General features: G+C 44.1%; 4 protein-coding genes across 4 annotated transcripts; 3 read left to right on the forward strand and 1 right to left on the reverse strand.

Annotated features, from left to right (window-relative positions):
* The first annotated feature begins 487 nt into the window (after positions 1–487).
* zte38 (zebrafish testis-expressed 38) lies at positions 488–2,738 on the forward strand. The gene is made up of 12 exons (XM_070974101.1): positions 488–538; positions 713–857; positions 1,026–1,089; positions 1,248–1,284; positions 1,371–1,391; positions 1,486–1,512; positions 1,614–1,681; positions 1,758–1,906; positions 2,014–2,234; positions 2,335–2,377; positions 2,450–2,490; positions 2,583–2,738. The coding sequence occupies exons 1-12, from the start codon at positions 488–490 to the stop codon at positions 2,634–2,636; spliced, it is 921 nt and encodes a 306-aa protein (XP_070830202.1). The 3' UTR covers positions 2,637–2,738.
* Positions 2,688–8,636, reverse strand: aldh9a1b (aldehyde dehydrogenase 9 family, member A1b). Its single transcript, XM_070975090.1, has 12 exons — positions 8,505–8,636; positions 8,080–8,289; positions 7,234–7,379; positions 6,653–6,782; positions 6,102–6,236; positions 5,425–5,621; positions 5,127–5,267; positions 4,848–5,036; positions 4,672–4,759; positions 4,360–4,501; positions 3,610–3,722; positions 2,688–3,407 (listed from the first exon to the last, which is right to left on the reverse strand). The coding sequence occupies exons 2-12, from the start codon at positions 8,249–8,251 to the stop codon at positions 3,313–3,315; spliced, it is 1,548 nt and encodes a 515-aa protein (XP_070831191.1). The 5' UTR covers positions 8,252–8,289; positions 8,505–8,636; the 3' UTR covers positions 2,688–3,312.
* Positions 8,637–8,861: 225 nt separating this feature from the next.
* uck2b (uridine-cytidine kinase 2b) lies at positions 8,862–14,845 on the forward strand. The gene is made up of 7 exons (XM_070975036.1): positions 8,862–8,981; positions 10,842–11,001; positions 11,620–11,716; positions 11,861–12,003; positions 12,275–12,372; positions 12,723–12,771; positions 13,107–14,845. Exons 1-7 carry the CDS (start codon positions 8,862–8,864, stop codon positions 13,241–13,243), a joined length of 804 nt encoding a protein of 267 aa, XP_070831137.1. The 3' UTR covers positions 13,244–14,845.
* Positions 14,846–15,404: 559 nt separating this feature from the next.
* Positions 15,405–17,973, forward strand: czib (CXXC motif containing zinc binding protein). Its single transcript, XM_070974460.1, has 8 exons — positions 15,405–15,439; positions 15,529–15,612; positions 15,815–15,871; positions 15,970–16,051; positions 16,147–16,178; positions 16,542–16,619; positions 17,335–17,400; positions 17,672–17,973. Exons 1-8 carry the CDS (start codon positions 15,434–15,436, stop codon positions 17,747–17,749), a joined length of 483 nt encoding a protein of 160 aa, XP_070830561.1. The 5' UTR covers positions 15,405–15,433; the 3' UTR covers positions 17,750–17,973.
* Positions 17,974–18,588: the final 615 nt, after the last annotated feature.

Raw genomic sequence — 18,588 nt, forward strand, 5'->3', positions numbered from 1 at the left:
CATGGTCATGTTAGGACAGCCTACAAAGTTGTGTGTCTTTTGAAGTCTTATTTGCTTAAGTAACTGAAAAAACCTGTGTGTGTTGACAGTCTCTCATTTTTTCTGTCAATAGACTCATTCAGATGTTCAGTCTCAGGGTCGTGTTGAACTTTGTAACTGGCACGCCTAATTCAAACATGGCGGCCATCATCACCATAATTACACCCGTGCCTTTGCAGTTATAACAATGGAGAGCTTCTCTTCATGTGTTTCACTTGAATTAATAGTCAGTAATAAGAATGTGAGGGACCAAGAATCCACATGTCCCTCCACTCAGTTAAAGCACTCCTCTAGTAATTATTACCAGTCGCACCCGGGACGTGTTTTTGGCGGGAGCGGACTGCTGTTAGCTGAGGATGAACGTTCATGTATTCATAGTGTTAGCCGCGTTAATTAATGGTTAGCATCGACTCAAGCTAACAGGACAGAGCTAACCTGAGAGGAGGACATGGCAGCTGGGAAGACGTGCGTCAGGAGGAGCGTGGTGGAAGCTCCTGAGGTTTGACCCCAGCAAACCAGCTTACTATGACATGTCTAATGTTTCATTTATTTAGTTTGTATATTTATGAGTTAATGTTTAACACGACTTTACAACAATAGCGCCACCGTATGGTACTAAGTGACATTAAGCTCCACTGTTTGCGCCCTTTCTTCACCGTCTTCTGTCTCAAAGTGGACACGACTGTTCCTGAACGACCTGAAAACCGAGCAGGAGTCCCTTGTCTTCGTCAAGAGGATGATGGCTTTGGCAGTGTCCTCCATCACATACCTCAGAGGGATTTTTCCAGAGGATGCCTACAGATCCAGATATCTGGAAGGTGAACGCAAAGTCTGAGCCACTTGATAGAAACTGCCCAACCACAAAGTGTTAAAGTCAGTGTTTAAGCGCTTAACATGAAAAACCTCAGAGTTTTACAGGATGATGGTGGAAATCATTACTCTTTATCCTTCATCACGTACGTGTCTTATGTCGTTTGCCATTTCAGATTTGTGCATCAAAGTGTTGCGTGAGGACTGCAGGACCTCAGGAGCCAGCAAAGTTGTGAAATGGTGATTATGATGCTCCTGCCTTCATGCTCCCAGACAGCACAGCAGCTCTCCAGTCTGACCTGTGTTTCACCTGCGGTGATAATCAGCTCCTGGCGGCTTGAAGGTCATTTCTTGGCCTCATATCTGTTTTTCACCCTCTTCAATCTTGTCTGTTCTAGGATGATGGGCTGTTTTGATGCATTAGAGAAGCACTATGTAAGTTAACGCATCCACTTTGAATTTGTATTGTGTCATCTGATCATCCATTTTGGTTTATACTGTCACTGTTGTCCTCTTAACAGCTCCAGATTGTATTCATTGGGGTAGGTTAATTAAGTCATTAAAGTGAAATTTATAGCTAACACATTGCTTACAAAGAGAAAAAATAACTCTGTATAACCTGTTATTGCATTCTAGGTGTACACCAATCCAGATGAACCCAATGTAAGTTTTCTCTTAAAACATGTGTTCAGACTATGACTAGAAACAGGCTTTTGTGTCTGATCAACAGTAAGACACATTTAGATTTCCTCTTCTTTTTGCAGTGCATCATTGAGTCCTACCAGTTCAAATTCAAATACACTGAGAGGGGGCCAGAGATGGACATAGTCAGGTTTGGATTGTCAGTGTGCGTTTGCGTCGGCACACGTGATTGAATTGATGGTGATGTAACCTTCACGAAACCACAGGAACAACGACGTGGAGCTGCAGGTGACGCTGGAGGACACCAAGAGAGCCTCTGTGCTGCTCATCAGGAAGCTTTTCCTGCTCATGCAGAACCTGGACGCCCTCCCCAGCAACGTCTACCTCACCATGAAGCTCTACTACTACGATGACAGTAAGACGCGTTCATGTCACAGCCCAACGAAGCAAGAGTCAGCTTAGACCCTGGTTTAATTTACCAGGCTGCATAGTGAAACATCTTTCCTTGCTCGCCTTTCAAAGTCACCCCCGCTGACTACCAACCACCAGGCTTCAGGGAGGGTGAATGTGACAGCCTCTGGTTTGAAGGCATGGCGGTGCACTTCACCGTGGGTGAGGTGCAGACGGCCTTCCACACCTTGAAGGTGCGCGTGTCAGCGGAACAAGGCCGGCTGGAGAAGCTTCAAGAAGGGAATCACCTGAGGGAGACCAAGCCGGCGCCTCAGAGAGGGAAAGCAATCAAGGTGGGTCCACAAAGAGGATTATTTAAAAGCTGCATTTCACTTGTATAGTTGTGAATTTTGCTGCCAGTTAATTCTAACTATCTGTAAAACGTGTTTACAGGATCCCCATGAATATGAAGAAAAGGATCTACCCTCTGAAGATGGTGAGTTGCTTCTACTGTGACAATCTGTGAAACTGATCGAAGGGTTTACTCTGTTGGATTTCATTTAAACAGAGTCTGCACAGTTCAAGAAACCGACAAGACCTCTGGCAAAGGTACAGTTTTACAAAGGGCTTGATTATATTAGAGTATGCATAGGGCTTCATGCAAACTGGACAGGTATTTATCTGCTTTTTGTCTCACATAGAGAAATGCAGCTGCCAAAATACTGCAGAAGAAGAAGAAGAAAAGAAGGATTTAGCCTCAATGTTACACAAAGCAAGAGCTCAGTCAGCAATGTAAACACAAACATGGACTGTCTGTTCATTTTACTGCAATGTTAAACACTTTAATGCTATATTACAATTGATTTGATAAGTGAAATGTGTTAGACAGGTTCCTTACAGGTTTATCTCTACCCACGAGGCGGGATGTTACCGTCCCATTTCGAATATAGACAAAGCGTACTGAAGTGTTCAGTCTAGATGCTTCACTGTTCAGTATTTTGTGTATAAAAATATACTGATGTGTATTGTTCAAGAAATAAAGCTTGGCTTGTAGCGAACACTGTAAAAATGCTATTCTTTACATTTATGACCGAACATATGAAGCAAGAAAACACACAGTGCAAATCGTGTATCACAGCATGTGGCTCATATCTAGTAGCTGAAATCAGTTAAGGTTCAGTAAATAGTAAGACCAATTTCTAATCTGACAGCTCACTGTCACATTCACCTCACATTCAGTAAATACTGGAAAATGTTATGGCTCATTTTCAGGACGGACTTTAGCTCCTGTGATCGTGGCTCGTTTCTCATCACTTTGAGCATGAGCGTTTGATGGTCCGTCCCTGAGTGATAGAAGTGTTCTGTGTTCTGGTCCGGACCTTCAGTCTCTGGGTCAGTGTTACAGCTGCATCTTCTCGATAGGTGTGTGTCTTAGAAGAAGCTGTCCACATCTCCCATCTCCACAAACACAGTCTTGAGCTGGGAGTAGTGTTCGATTGTCACCTGGCCGTTCTCCCGCCCTATGCCTGATGAATGTAAAGACAAGACGTTAACATCCACCGATGAGGTTTTTAAATAAAGAGGTATTCTCCACAGTGATCAGATTAGCTGCTGATGTTGTTTTGTGACAGACTTCGCGTTTTTCTTTTAGGCATATTGACTGCGATCAGACATGGGTCAGCTTGACTTGTCTGGCTCCTGGTCCGTATGTTCACAACCAGACTGTACCTGACATTTTGAAGCCTCCAAAGGGCACCTCCACAGGAGTGATGTTGTAGTTGTTGATGAAACAGGAACCAGCCTTGAGGTGTTCTACCACGCGGTGTGCTCGCCTCACATCCCTACAGACACAAAAACAAAATCCTCCATTTAGCTGTGTTCATTTTTAGAATATTAAGTGATAACATACAAGGGCCAAAATAACATCTATCCATCCATTTTCTATGCCACTTATCCCTTTCGGGGTCGCGGGGGGGCTGGAGCCTATCTCAGCTGTCAACGGGCGGGAGGCGGGGTACACCCTGGACCGGTTGCCAGCCGATCGCAGGGTAACATATATACACAACCAACCATTCACGCTCACACTCACACCTAGGGGCAATTTTAGAGTCACCAATTAACCTAATGAGCATGTTTTTAGTCTGTGGGAGGAAGCTGGAGTACCCGGAGAGAACCCACGCATGTATGGGAAGAACATGCAAACTTCACACAGAAAGGCCCGACCTTCTTGCTGTGAGGCATGCGCACTACCTGCTGCGCCACCGTGCAGCCCACCAAAATAACATGTACGAGCTATTCTATAATAGTCAGCTGCCAAGTGCACATGCCTTTACTGACCAATCAGTTGTCAATGACAACAAAATATGACAACTTGTAATATTTTAGTTTTTTGGTTAGACTACTGATTCTTCCTAAGACATCATAATCATGGTCCAAAAGTCCGATTTATTAGGCCTTGATGTCTCACCACAATCCTACCTGGTGAAAACTCCTGCAGCCAGACCCATACTGGTGTCATTGGCTCTGTGCAGCACCTCCTCTTCTGTTTCAAAAGACAACAGAGACATGACAGGACCAAAGATCTCCTCCCTCACACAGGTCATCTCGTCCGTGCAGTCGCCTATACAAGGGAAAAAAGAAAGGACAGGAATGTGGAAACGCTGGTGAGACCTCAAAGTCACCGTTCTAAACTGTACTCAGATAGAAATGAATCTATTTTGACTCCCTAAAAGAGTAAAATAATCTGCAACAAAGACTAAAAAGTCATGGAGGAGTGTATGGGGCCGTTACCCAGGACGCATGGAGTCATGTAGTATCCACCTCTAAGTTTGGGATCTGATGGGATAAAAGGTTCACCTCCACACAACACTGTCGCTCCCTAGAAACAGTACAACTTACATCAAGCTCTAAATTGAACTTGCTGCATGCAAGCCTTTTGACAAACACAAGAAGTTATGAGGACTTACCTCTTTCTTTGCCTGTTCAACAAAGGACAGGACTTTTTCCAGGTGAGGTCGGCTGACCAGCGCTCCCATTCGGGTGCTCTCCAGTAGTGGGTCCCCTATCTCGATTGCCCGGGTCCTCTTCACCACCTCCTCCACAAACTCAGGCAGAATATCCCTCTGAACAAACACCCTTGTACCATTGCTACAGACCTATGACACATTTAATCAAATCAAATATGCCTCTGTGTGCAGACGAGCTGGCACTGTGACAGACATCCAAAGCAGAGCACTCCTCTCTACCTGGCCTTGAGACAAGAAGTTGGCCATGAGAGCTCCCCTCACTGCGTTCTCCACATCACTGTCCTGAAAGATGAGAAGAGGAGATTTCCCCCCGAGCTCCAGAGTCACAGGCTTCACCCCCTTGGATGCCATCTCCATAATCTGTGGGTCCATTGTTCAGATTAGGACAGAAAAGACAACCCTCAAATCCTAAATCTTGACGACTACTACTCCCAATCATGAGAGGTGTTTCACGACTGAGTCTCATATTGATAAAGCCAAGAAAAGTTGTCAGGGTGTAGAATCCGTAGCTGCTGACCTTCTTGCCTGTGGGAACGCTCCCAGTGAAGGACACCTTGGCGACATCTGGGTGGTGGCAGAGTAAGCTGCCGGTCTCCTGGCCGCCCTGCACCACATTGAACAGTCCCTCAGGAGCTCCAGCCTTGGCATACACCTCTGCCAGCATGACCGCCGTCACAGGCGTCACTGGTGACGGCTTGAACACCATGGAGTTGCCTATTTTAGATGATAAACACATGAGGAAAACAATTAAGTAAGTAAGGCTCATCGCTTGATGCATCTAATCAACTAGAAAGCACATATAGACATTAACAGCAACAGTAGTTTCAGAACAAATCAATAAATTGTGGATGTTGGGGCTTGTTGCATCAGAAAGTCTGAAGATTTGTGTGAACAGACAAACTCATGACAGCTGAGATTGATCTGACCATTTACATTCATTATGTTGCTGTAGCGCCATCTATAGGTGGAATATGTTTAGGAGTTCAAGGCAGTTTAGGACAATAAGACCAAACCCAGAGGAATTTGACAACAAATTACAGAAAAATTTTACTTTTTTAAATTTACATTCATTCAAAATCACAAGCACCAAATTTGGTTTAAAAACTAAAAACATAACTTTCCTGATAGAGGAAATCATTTTGATGTAATTAAGGTAATCATTTATGTCTTGATAACTTTCAAAGCACCCCATACCACAGGCCAGGGCTGGAGCTGACTTCCAGGCAGCTATCTGAAAAGGATAATTCCAAGCACCGATGCCAACACAGACTCCCAGAGGCTCCCTGCGGGTGTAGGCAAAGGACCCCCCCGGCAGCTGGACATGTTGGCCTTGACGAAGGAAAGGCAGAAGTATAAACAGCAAAACAAGGGTTTCAGAAGATTTCATGTTTCAGATTTTGGTTTTAAAAAGTGGTGACCCCAGAAATGTAGGTCATAACATTTTTTGCACAAAGCCTTTTTTTCTACCAACACATGATGACAATCAGGGTCTGAATTTTCCCAGCTTTCCTTTATCGACAACAACTGGCAAGTCTTCCCTATTTAATATAGGTGTACGAAACCTGTATAAAGCCTTGATTTTAAAGATTAAATCAAGAGAAGTTTTGGTGGCAGGAAAGTAAATTTAGTAAACTGACTGTATTAAGTGTATAATTCATAAGTAATGGAACACATTATGTGCTGGAAGGTGACTTTTTAAATGCCATTATTTGCTTCTTCAGACTCATTAGTTGTATTGTACCAACCTGCCAGAGTGCTGGCCAGCCCTGCATAGTACTCTATACACAGTCTGGCAGAGTCCACATCCAGACGGGCCTCTGTGATGGACTTCCCATTATTGACCACTTCCATTTCAGCTATCTCCTCTCTCCTGCTCTGTACAGGAAAGACGGTAAGTGTAAGACATTTTGTTTATATTGCTGTTACACAACGTCCCAAATCCATCACTAAGACAAACAGGATGTGCTTTTCATGAAGTAACATGAATTTAAGTAGAAACTACTGAGTTTCAAGATAAAGTCTATGCTGCTGGACATTAAACATTCTTGGACTTTTGACCTCTCCAGACGTCTGAGACAATCATGATGTGGATTGTATGGAACAGGGTGCAACTTAACATTAATTGTACAACATACATAACATGGTGATTCCTACTGTACAGATGTTTGTTATGCATAATATAAGAGAGGCTTCATCAAATCACCAGAACACTAAAAGCTTTTAGGAAACCAGGTCAAGGACCTCTGCAGCAATTCTTATGTGCTCTTTGTGCCAATTTACATATTCTCAGGAGTTGCATTCAAATGAACACACAAAAAAATGAAACCTCAATGATATGGGCAGCTTCTATCATGATCCTCGCCCTCTCCATCCCAGACATTTTGCTCCATGGGCCATAGGCCGACTTGGCAGCCTCCACAGCCTGATCGACCTCCATAGCACCACATGGCTCCAAATGACACAAGACTCGTCCTGCAGAACGTGAAACAGATGATGGTGAACACAGTTAAGTATGTGGGTTTAATATAAAAACAAAAGACAATTTCTATGTGGTAAGACCATCTCATTTTGCTTTTTTCCTGTAGGCACACTGCTGTTGAAGGTCTTTCACAATGATGGCACTATTCATTAGAAAAGGAGCACCATTGTGCCTGAATAGTTGGCTGCACACACTTTGTGTGGTAGCTCAAATGGAGTTAAGACATCTGTGTTCAAAGTCGGAACCAAGCCACAAAGAGCCTTAAAATCAATAGGACTGAAAAATCTACCACCTACAGGGTACAGAGGAAGCTGTAACAGCGAGGATGTGTTCACACAACTTGGTTCTGCTACACTGAAGCTGCACAGGGGTCAGAAAACGGGTTGCACATGGACCCGGTGTGGATGGATGTGCTTTACTGATCAGCAAGTAAAGGAGTGTGTTCATGAAAACAGCGTTTGTGCACAGTTGTCTGCCTTTGGATAAGTAGAGGTCAAATACAGACCATGCATTATGTGCACAGTTAAAATGGATTCAGACAGGTGACCCGTTTAAAAACCTAGTATTGATTTCCAGGCCAGAGACACCAGACAGACATCCTGACACAGCAGTGACCAAAGTCCACTTAGGAAACACTGTCAACAGTGTCAAATGACAGAGCCTTTTTTAATATCAAAAAATTGTATAACTTACCTGTTGCGGGTTCGTAAACATTTTCTTTGCTGCTTTTCTCTCGGCTCCTCCATCTCTTCCCAGCCCAGAAGTTCAGCGGGAGCGTGACGTCCACGGAGCCAGACGAGACGCACCGTACCGCGGCCGCGAGGGGAAGAGGTGGCCGCAGGCACGCAGCGAGTCTCTGGAGCATACTCAAATGGGCTCCGTTGCTCGCACTTCAGCGGATAACTGTAAAACATACACACCTGCGACGCTGTGACTTAATTTAAACAAAGTCTACAACATTAGAAAACACCAAAGGGAGTTTGACCCAGCTGAGTTAATGCTGTTAACTGAACGAGTTGACTAGTTAGCTACACTTTGTGAGCCAAACGCTAGCTGCTTTTTCCTCGCCTTGTCATTTGTCATGTTTCACAGTCGTTTTTGGGTATTGGCAAACTTACGTTCAGGCTCCTTCACACTTTCTAAGCTTTATAAGCAGATGAAACAGTGAATAGTTGGTATATTGTTCAGTTAATGTCACATTATTCAGCAGAGGCTCAACCAGGAGGCGGGGCGAACAATGCGGGCACATTGCTGACGTCATCCGTAAGAGCGTGTCAGACGATTGGATATTTTCACAGTCAAACACTAAAAACAGTTACAAATTTCTAATTTTATTGAATATAGATGGTCAGTGTTTCAAATTAAACTAGATTGACAATACATGTAAATGATTAAATTAAAATACAATTGCGAGTGCATAACGATAATGGTGGGAGGAGCCTCGCTACAGTCGTCTTCCAGTGCAGCAGCTCTGAATGCACATTGCAAGTATGGCCGGGGACAGTGAGACACATCTCAGGGACCGTGACGAGAATACCAACGTTATTCGACAACCTTTTCTCATCGGTGTCTCCGGAGGCACCGCCAGCGGAAAGGTTGGAACCCTCGCTAGTTGATTTGGTGGTTTTGGTGAATTGTCATGGTCAGATTTTGAGAAAAATCACGGCAGACGGTCGGTCTGCTGCCGGGTGCTAGTTTGACCGCGTGGCTTCAGCGACGCAGAGCTGAGGCTTGATTGACAGCTCAGTCATCTGTTTAACCATCCGGCTCTTCGCTAGCACCGGTTTTCTTAGCACGCATGTCCACCGCTCGTCGTACTGGATTTTGTGTCTGTTCAAATGCGCCTTTCCCTTTCGTATGGGGTGGCGGTCCTTATCAGGACCGACTAACTTAAGACTACGTGGAGATCACCGATGTTAGCTTACTTAGCCACCTAGCTAAATTCCATCACATGCTAGCAGTGCCGGGTGCGCGAGACAATAGCTGGGTGGTGTTAGCTTGCCTCGAGGCTCTCTGAAGTGTTTGTAAACAATGTGAGCTGCATTTCTTTCCCCTCTAGAATATCATCATGACAAGATAGCGGTGCTATTGTTAGTAAGACAAATTTGCGTTGCATCGCCTTAAATGCACTTTTAGTTTGAACCGGGGTAACCGCTTATGGTAGATAATGGTAACCCAGATTTTGGTCTAATGCAATGACTGATAACAGACACTGGCGCCAGCGGGAAACTAGCCCATCATCCCTTTGTTCTATATGGTCACAGCCAGACTGATTAATGTAAACATGAACCTGTCTTTGCATTAGCAAACCGCCAGTAAAACTTCAAGTCTCCTTGATTTGCCTTTTGGCCAAACTTTCCGCGGCTGGCTGCGTGGGCAGTGCGCTGACCGCCTCCCTGCGGCGACACGACACAGACGTGAACATTTCCGAAGACGTCACTAGATTTCTTTGTTATGAACCGAGTGTATTTTTCGAGTGGTGCCACAAACCACACCTCGTGTAACCGGACACACGAGCTGAGCTGGGCCACAGCCTGGGTCTTTTTGTGAAGTAAAGCGGTCAACATCTTTCTTTTTCGTGGCTGTGTTTCTGCTTCCGGTTTCACGTGCCGCGCAGGTAGATTTCAGAATTAGATACGAAGGCGAATCCTGGCATGTCTTTTCTTGGTAAACACAGAAAACCAGGAAATAAAACAAATGTTTAGAGGTTTAGTTTATAACGTTCAGCATCCATAAATCCGTATTTTTAACCAACATTTTGGCTTCCATTACCAAATAGCTGAAAGTCAAATGGACATCAAGTGGTTAGAGCACATATACCTGTTCTACTTGCTTAGTCTAATCTGAAGAAATGTGACTTAGAAGCGGAACGGCAGCTTTTCACAGTCTCTAAAACAAGGGATTATCTGTCAAAAGACAGAACATGTCGAGCAGATGATGCTGTGGGTGCTTGATGCGTTTAAAGTCACATCCTTTTGTCTGAAATTGTTGAGTGGGTTGACGTAACCTCCCGGCTCCTGAGCGGGGTTGTCCAAATTCATTGTAGCACAGTTTCATGGAGACAAAGGCAACAGAGCCTCGGGCAGCTGGAGAATGCCCAGTCAGCGCTGGGTATGAGATTCAGTTTTAGTTGGGCAGGTCAGTGGGGTCAAACAAAGTGGGCCAATGGCCGGTTCAATTATGGCTGTGTTAGCTGACGCACACAGGGTGGGGAATTACCCACCTACCTTATTTCCTGGTACATATGACTGTGAGTTTAGCTTTAGTGTTAACTCTGTGCCGTATGGAAACTAGTGATCGTTGCAGTGCTTTCACTCATATTTGGATTGATTGTTGTTGAATGGCATTACCCCTGCAGGTTTTTTTTTAACCTCCACATATGCAGGCGGTTCATGCTCAGGCCTCCTGTTTCCTATATAGCGACCTACTCTCAACATTTCCATTTGTTTCTGCAGTCGTCGGTATGCGAGAAAATCATGGAGCTGCTGGGCCAGAACAAGATCGACCACCACCAGCGGCAGGTGGCGATCCTCAGCCAGGACAGCTTCTACAAGGTGCTAACTCCAGAGCAGAAGGCAAAAGCACTTAAGGGCCAGTTCAACTTCGATCATCCAGGTATGCAGACACTGAATAGCTGGTGGTACAGCTCACGCTCTATGTGGGGTGCTTCACCTCAGGTGGCACATGTGTGTTACTCGTATCATAGATTTCATTTGCCTCAAGAAAAGTCTTTGTTTTTCTAATGATTTGACCAGATATTTAATCTGCAAGTGGAGTTTCACATATAGTAATTTGTAACCAATGCTGCTTTAGTGCTGCGCAGATTAAAGATTACGGTTTAGAAGACGATAACTAGCAAACTCAAGCAAGCAAATGTTTAAAACAGGCTTGTGTTCAGCAGCATGCTGTGCTGCCACATTGATCATTTTTTCCAGTGTGTTTTTGGCAGAAGCATACTGTAGACTCCGTTTTTGGAGCCCAACTTTGCCCCCGCGTTGCTCCTGCTTCCTTTCTCGGTGATTATAAATCCCCCCAGTCAGCAGGCCTTTCTTGGAGGCAGCTGCTCTAAGGCTCAGAGACTGAAGCCAACACCTGTTATGCCAAAGGGATTCCTTGTTTAGTGTGGGATCCCACGTGTCCACGGGTACTCACAAAGCTGGTGGTGCTTGGGGTTAAATGATCTGATGCCTCATGAAGATTTGAACTGAGCGTTTGGCCTTTTCTTGTCCTCAGATGCCTTCGACAATGAGCTGATCATGCAAACACTCAGACAGATTCTGCAGGGGAAGACGGTCCAGATCCCAGTTTATGACTTTGTCACTCATTCCAGGTGAGCTCGTCAGTCTGTTGCCTGCAGGTTCCTGAAGCTCGTCTTTGCTTTTTAACTTGATAGTGTGTTTAGGGCTGCATTACACCATGTTTGAATGTGGTCACGGGCAGATGGGAGACAACTCTTCTGTGTGTGTTGTTTTAGGAAAGAGGAGTTTGTCACGGTGTATCCGGCTGATGTGGTCCTGTTTGAGGGCATCCTCATGTTTTACTCGCAGGACATCAGGGACCTGTTCCAGATGAAGCTGTTTGTAGACACAGATCCAGACACACGGCTCTCGCGCCGAGGTGTGTAGTGAGAGTTGGCTTAACAACCGCAACGGGTGTGACAGTTGTAGAGTAGTGCACTGGCAAAGTGAAGTGTATTCATTTAATGATAAACCAGAGTTGTCCAGGTACTTTTGGTAAAAGGAAAGTATTTTCATCAGTGTGAGTTCTCTGAGTACTAGCAGCGAATACCAGTGTGGGTTTTTGTATAGAGCTATTTTTTTTGTCATTTTGTTAAATGCTTGTATTTAATATTGTCCATGTTTTTTTGTGTGTGCTTTCTCGGTTTCAGTCCTGAGAGACATCAGCGAGCGTGGTAGAGAGCTGGAGCAGGTGCTGGCTCAGTACATCACTTTTGTGAAACCTGCCTTTGAGGAGTTCTGTCTACCAGTAAGTGACATTCCTGACTTACAGGCGTCTGTGCTTGTGCAGTGGAGACCAGCCTATACGCTGTGAGGCCGGCGTTATCAGCCAGTTGTAGCTGAGAGCAGATATATTGGTTTTAATGTGATGTGAAATGTTGGATTGCTGCACAAAAGGGCCCAAGACACATTTAGGGCAATTATGAAAGTGTTGTCATTACATTGTTTGTCCACCAGGGTGCACCAAATCTAAGTAACCTCTATCAAAATGTTTATTTATACGGTGTGTTTTTTAAAACACTGGTCAGTGCATATTGTCAGCACGCATCTGATGATGAGAAACATGTTGAGTACTGACCTTCTGTTCATTCCTACCAGACAAAGAAGTATGCAGATGTGATCATTCCACGAGGAGCAGATAACCTTGGTAAGGACAGTTTTCACACAGTACGCGGACATTAAGCTCGTGTTGGTCGGCCGGGGAATAGTTCGTCTTGTGGCGTTCTGTTCAGGGGTGACCGAGCCCGTGTTACACATCAAAGTCTGTGTACAGCTGATGGGAAGCACAGCTGCATGTGTGAAGAAAACGAGCTGCGTGAAGCCTGATAAATGTCAGTTTAAAAAAAAATCCCCCAAAGTCTGGATGTGTGGAATTAAAAAGAAGTCAGTTTATCAGATCTCTGCAGCTCTGTCCTCATCTCGGCTCGCAGCTCGCACCTACGTCACATTCGTAACCATCTCTCTCTCTCTCGTTTCCCGCAGTGGCCATCAACTTGATAGTGCAGCACATCCAGGACATTCTGAACGGCGGACTAAACAAGCGGCACAACGGCTGCATGAACGGCCACAGCACTCCACGCCAGCGGCGGACCTCCGAGTCCAGCAGCCGGCCTCATTGACCTCATCACACCTCTCTTCACAGGGCGGAGAGGGGTGTGGGGGTTGCGCTGTAAATAATGCCTGTTGGCATCCCTGTATTTAAGAGAGAAAAGAGATGCAAAAAGAATTGAAATGCCTTTTATTATTATGACTACTCGTTATTAGTTGTCATTGTAATTGTTGAACTTGGGGTTTAGATTTTGTTTTTTGTCAGGAGAGTAAAAGAGAAGCTCTTGTTATTCTTGTGATGAGACCATGGGTTAAAATTGCCCCCATGCATTTTTCCTCCCAGTTTGCATTTTGTTTATCATGTATCCCCTGCTGCTCCATGGAAAACATGTCGCTCATGAATAAAAGAGGGGAATCCTTTAGCTTTTTTTTCCTAACGTCTGGTAAAACTTGAACCCCCTCATGGCCGGGGGAGCGTGATCAATGTTTGGGTGGGTTCCAATCTAGAAGGATGTGGATGAGATGAGTAGAAGAAACCAGGATTTGTACTGACAATCTTGGAAGTGTGTGTGTGTGTGTGTGTGTGTGTGTGTGTGTGTGTGTGTGTGTGTGTGTGTGTGTGTGTGTGTGTGTGTGTGTGTGTGTGTGTGTGTGTGTGTGTGTGTGTGTGTGTGTGTGTGTGTGTGTGTGTGTGTGTGTGTGTGTGTGTGTGTGTGTGTGTGTGTGTGTGTGTGTGTGTGTGTGTGTGTGTGTGTGTGTGTGTGTGTGTGTGTGTGTGTGTGTGTGTGTGTGTGTGTGTGTGAGTGTGTGAGTGAGTGAGTGAGTGACCCCCCTCAGTGTTTTAAGCCCCCTCATTGTATTGTGTGACACTCAAGGTCTGTTTGCTACACAAAGTGTCCACCACATTGATTCTGTATGACGTCTGCAGCAGCAGCAGTAACACTACATGATTTTTCAGTACTGATTGCCACATACAGAACAATGTGACTACCAGACCAATGAAGCCAAAGGCTGTAATGTTCAACTGACTACTGTGTTAACTCAGTCTAGTGTTGTGAGTGTTGTTACATTTTGGAGACACACGTACTCTCCATGGCCTTTGGCCTGTTTATGTATAACTGTCTCTATCAAGCTCCTTCATGTAAGTACTCCTGTTAAAGAAAAGGAATGAACCAATGATAAGGTTATTTAAATTTGGATATATATAGTTTAATTCCCTAATTTAGATGGTTTTGCTTGCATTCACATGACATAGTCAGCCCTGTTAAACAAGATAAGGATATGACATGTATGCTCTCAGGTTGATGATACCATTTTGATTTGAAATGCCAGAAAAAGAGTGTTCAATGCCGCAGCAATATCCATTTTCCCAGGTGTGTGGCTATTAACCACCAGGACCCACCACAATGCCTCTGCAAAGTTGCCTCAGGTTAACATGTACAGTAAGTATCCACACTAGAAGCCAGTGTCCATCCTAACTTTAGGTTTACAATAAAAGCTAGTGTTTAATCAATTTTGTATTCCACGTGCTGTATTTTTTGTGTTTAGTGCAACTGAATGAATGATTTGTATCGAGATTTGTACTGTATGGCTGCTGAATTGGACTGAGATATTGGATGATTTATAACTGAATGATGTCAATTGCTTAATGGTCAATAAACTGATGAAGCCGAGTGTCCCTCGCTGAAGAGTGTGATTATTTATGCAAAGTCTGTAATTGACGGGCTTTGATGGTGATTTACGTACACGTGCAAATGTATCAAGAGTGCGCCTGCAAACAAAGAGCTTAGTGAAATGTTGCATTGGGCAGAAAGTAGGTCATACGGGCAACTCTCAGTATATCCACGAGAGGGAGCAATTACCCGCTGGAGTGATGCTCTCTTCAATGCTGACGGACGTTTGAAAACTTGGATGTGTGTAATCGCCACGAATGCGAAAAATAATAATGCAAATAGCGACACGCGACGTTTAGTTGACAACAGTTTGCCAAGGCTTGCTGTATGTGGTATAAAGTGACCTCGGTATCAACAGTTGTATTGCAAGCATAATGCATATTTTTTCCATTTTAATTTCGGCTCTATGACGTCAAAAGAAAAACTGTGCTGCTTTATTCGTAAACAAAACAACCACCAAAACGTTTCTTTTTCACACCACTTTGTCATGTAGTTAATTCTACCAAAAGAAAAGAAATTTTGTCCTTTATGGCTTACAGGTGGAATTTACGATGAGTACCTGAAGGCAGCAAGAGGGGAAGCGTCAAGATGGTGGTACGTGTCGCCGGTACATGTTTCTTGTCTAAACAATGAAGCAGTTAAGCTCATGAGTTAATTTCAACCTCTTTTTATATGAATGACAGAGATTTGCGCTCCAGTTCAAAGCCACTCTGGAGAATGTCACCAATGTGAGACCTTTAGGCGACGACTTCCGCTGGTTTCTGAAGGTAGGATGGCTGTCAAGCTAGCATGTTAGCTCACTTCTTAACACTTAAGCGTTCGATAGTGGTCGTAGTTTTATCGTGTTCGTTGTTAAAGGAAATTTTCTGATATTACTCTTTACTTGACGGCTAAATAAGGAAACACGCTGTGCAGATGTTAATTAGGTTGACACATGTTCATTACTATAGCTAATCTCTCCCCCCTTAGCTGAAATGTGGAAACTGTGGAGAGGTTCCAGATAAATGGCAGTATATAACCTTAGCGGTAAGAACAAAACTAACCATTTTGTTCACATTATTCGGCAGATTTTGTACATCCTGATACACACGGTATTCAACATGTTTTTATTAATGATCCCATAGGAGAGTGTGCCACTAAAAGGAGGAAGAGGCAGTGCCAGCATGGTGCAGAAATGTAAACTCTGTGCCAGGGAAAATTCAATAGGTACAAGCTAACGTGCTGTTTGCCTCACTTTGGCGTCATGTTCAGGGGGTAAAAACCCTGGTGCAAGCATAACATGTCACAATGCTTTCTTACAGATATCCTGGGAGACACAATCACGCCTTATAATGTAAGCAAACATCCTGTACCTCTGCTGTGTCTGCATGTCTGTCTTCATGCAGCCTGATCAGACAGTGCAGTTGCCACTTGAAAGCATCACTCATGGTGTGGGGAGCAAACCTGCTAATTTTATGAAGAAGGGCTATTGTGAAACCATTGTTGAATGGTTTTTATGTAAATATTGTTGCCTTGCATCTGTCCTTCGTTATGTGGCTGCACCTCTAAATATAAATTATCCACAAAAGATTTAAAAAATCCTTCATCACGTGCAGACAGTCTGTCACGTAGGCCAACAGGATGACAGTTTGAGTGCTGCTTGTTTTTCCAGCCATTAACAGTGTGTCTCTGTGTGTGTTTGTTTGCTGGGTTGAAGGCTGAGGACAGCGAAAGCTTCAAGACAATGGTGCAGTTTGAGTGTCGAGGTTTGGAGCCCGTCGACTTCCAGCCGCAAGTGAGACCCTTTGAGAGCGGACACAAAGCATACAGCAGAGGCCTTTTTCACAGCAGACATTTTGACTGATAGGAAAAGCACATTGGTACTAATTACAGTAACAATGGCTCCGTTCCATTCAGGTGTCATGGCAGTGTGACAGTGAGGCAGTGTGCACAATACCAGCATCCTGGAACAAAAGCTGCCACTATTCATTTTATTATGTACGCCTGAGCTTTTCCTGCCAGTCACAGTTGCAAAACATAATTGCTGAATCCATGTAGATGTGCCCATTTCCTGGCCCTGGTATTCAGTATGCTGACTCTGGAACAGCTTATTGGCACTACTAAATTGAATGAAATCGATTAATGTTGTCGGGTGCACCTGTACTCCCTGCTGAGTCAGTGTATTTGTTGTGGAGAAAGTGTATTGTTTCTGAGTCAGACAGTTCACTTAAGACAGGCATATCCAAACTATTCCACAAAGGGCCGAGTGGCTGAAGGTTTTCTTTCCAACCAAGCAGCAGCACACCAGACGTGACTCATTTCATCAGCTGATCTCAGTCTTCAGACAGCTGATTGGTTAGACTGCATCCTCTTGATTGGTTGGAGGAAAAACCTGCAGCCACACAGCCCTTTGTGCAATCGTTTGGACATGCCTGACTTAAGACAACTTAAGAAAAACCCCATGAAGTGATAACATTATAATATCACGTGTGTTTTCTAATTCATTGCAGGCTGGCTTCGCAGCACAAGGAGCAGAGTCTGGAACACAGTTTCCTGAAGTCAACCTACAAGAAAAAGTAAGTGCAGTGAGAATAAGCTGTCAGTGAGAGCATTTGTTTCTTTGTTGCACAATTTATAGAGAATATTTGAACCTTTGATATTGCACCATTGGATATCATAAATTTGTGTTGAGTGAATCCCAGTAGTTCATTCATTCATTCATTCATTCAGTGTGTATATCTGCTTCTCTGCTCTGAAAATGACTTTCAAACCAGCTTGTTTGCATAATGTGACTCTCTCTGCCTCTTTTATCTGCAACTGGACAAACCCTGGCTTTGTAAATTTCAGGACTGGACAGACTACGATGAGAAAGTGAACGAGTCGGTGGGCATATATGAGGTCACACACCAGTTCAAAAAATGCTGATGTCATCACGTGGTGAGTGAATGAACTCTACAGCCAAACGTCATCAAGCCTCTTTCCTGAGATCTACGGACGCTTCAGGTGCTCAGGCGGCGTGGCTTGGTTGATGATGAACATTAACAGGTGTGGATTAACAGCCACAGGTGCTCCACACTCATCTCGGATCAATCAACACATTCAAGGCTTTTTTCCCACTGCCTCAATAAAATTGATGGGTGAATATTTGGACTTAAGCTTTTCATTGTGTGTTTGAGTTCCACTTTTAATGGTCAGTATGCACACAGTAGTAGTGTACTTTTTTTTTTTTTAGGAAAGACGAAATGCAGATGTAAGAGCATGGCATTTAGTTCTATCCAGAAATTCAAGTTCAAGGGTTGAATCAGTCAAATTGAACGTTCTGCCACAACGACTGAACCTTTGTCAAATGCTGCCTGTGGGAATGAAACTCATCAAACTCATACCCAGATATATCTGGAATGGCAAAAAGCCAAGAATTAAATCTAAAACCTTAGAACTCAAAGGAAGAGTATGGGTTAATGGGCCCTGTATGCTTGTTAAGAGTATTATCATGCAGCCCAGCTGAGGCCTCTCATGCTGGTGCGACCCTGGTTACTTGGAAGCAGCTCGAGCTGGCAATGACTGATGGGATCCCACTTCAAGCAGTTGTTTCAAATGAAATACAAGTCAAACATCTCTTGGACAGAAATCCATCCGAATCCATTTTTAACTTGAAGCCCAACTTCCCTTATTTGGAGGGAATTTTGTTGCAAGATTTTGCTTCAGTTTTTCATGACTGCTGAAAGAAGCTGGACTGAGCAAAGACGTCCAATTTGGCAAATACT

The sequence above is a fragment of the Chaetodon trifascialis genome, chromosome 11 (genome assembly GCF_039877785.1).
Source record: "Chaetodon trifascialis isolate fChaTrf1 chromosome 11, fChaTrf1.hap1, whole genome shotgun sequence".
In the NCBI taxonomy this organism is placed as follows: Eukaryota; Metazoa; Chordata; class Actinopteri; order Chaetodontiformes; family Chaetodontidae; genus Chaetodon; species Chaetodon trifascialis.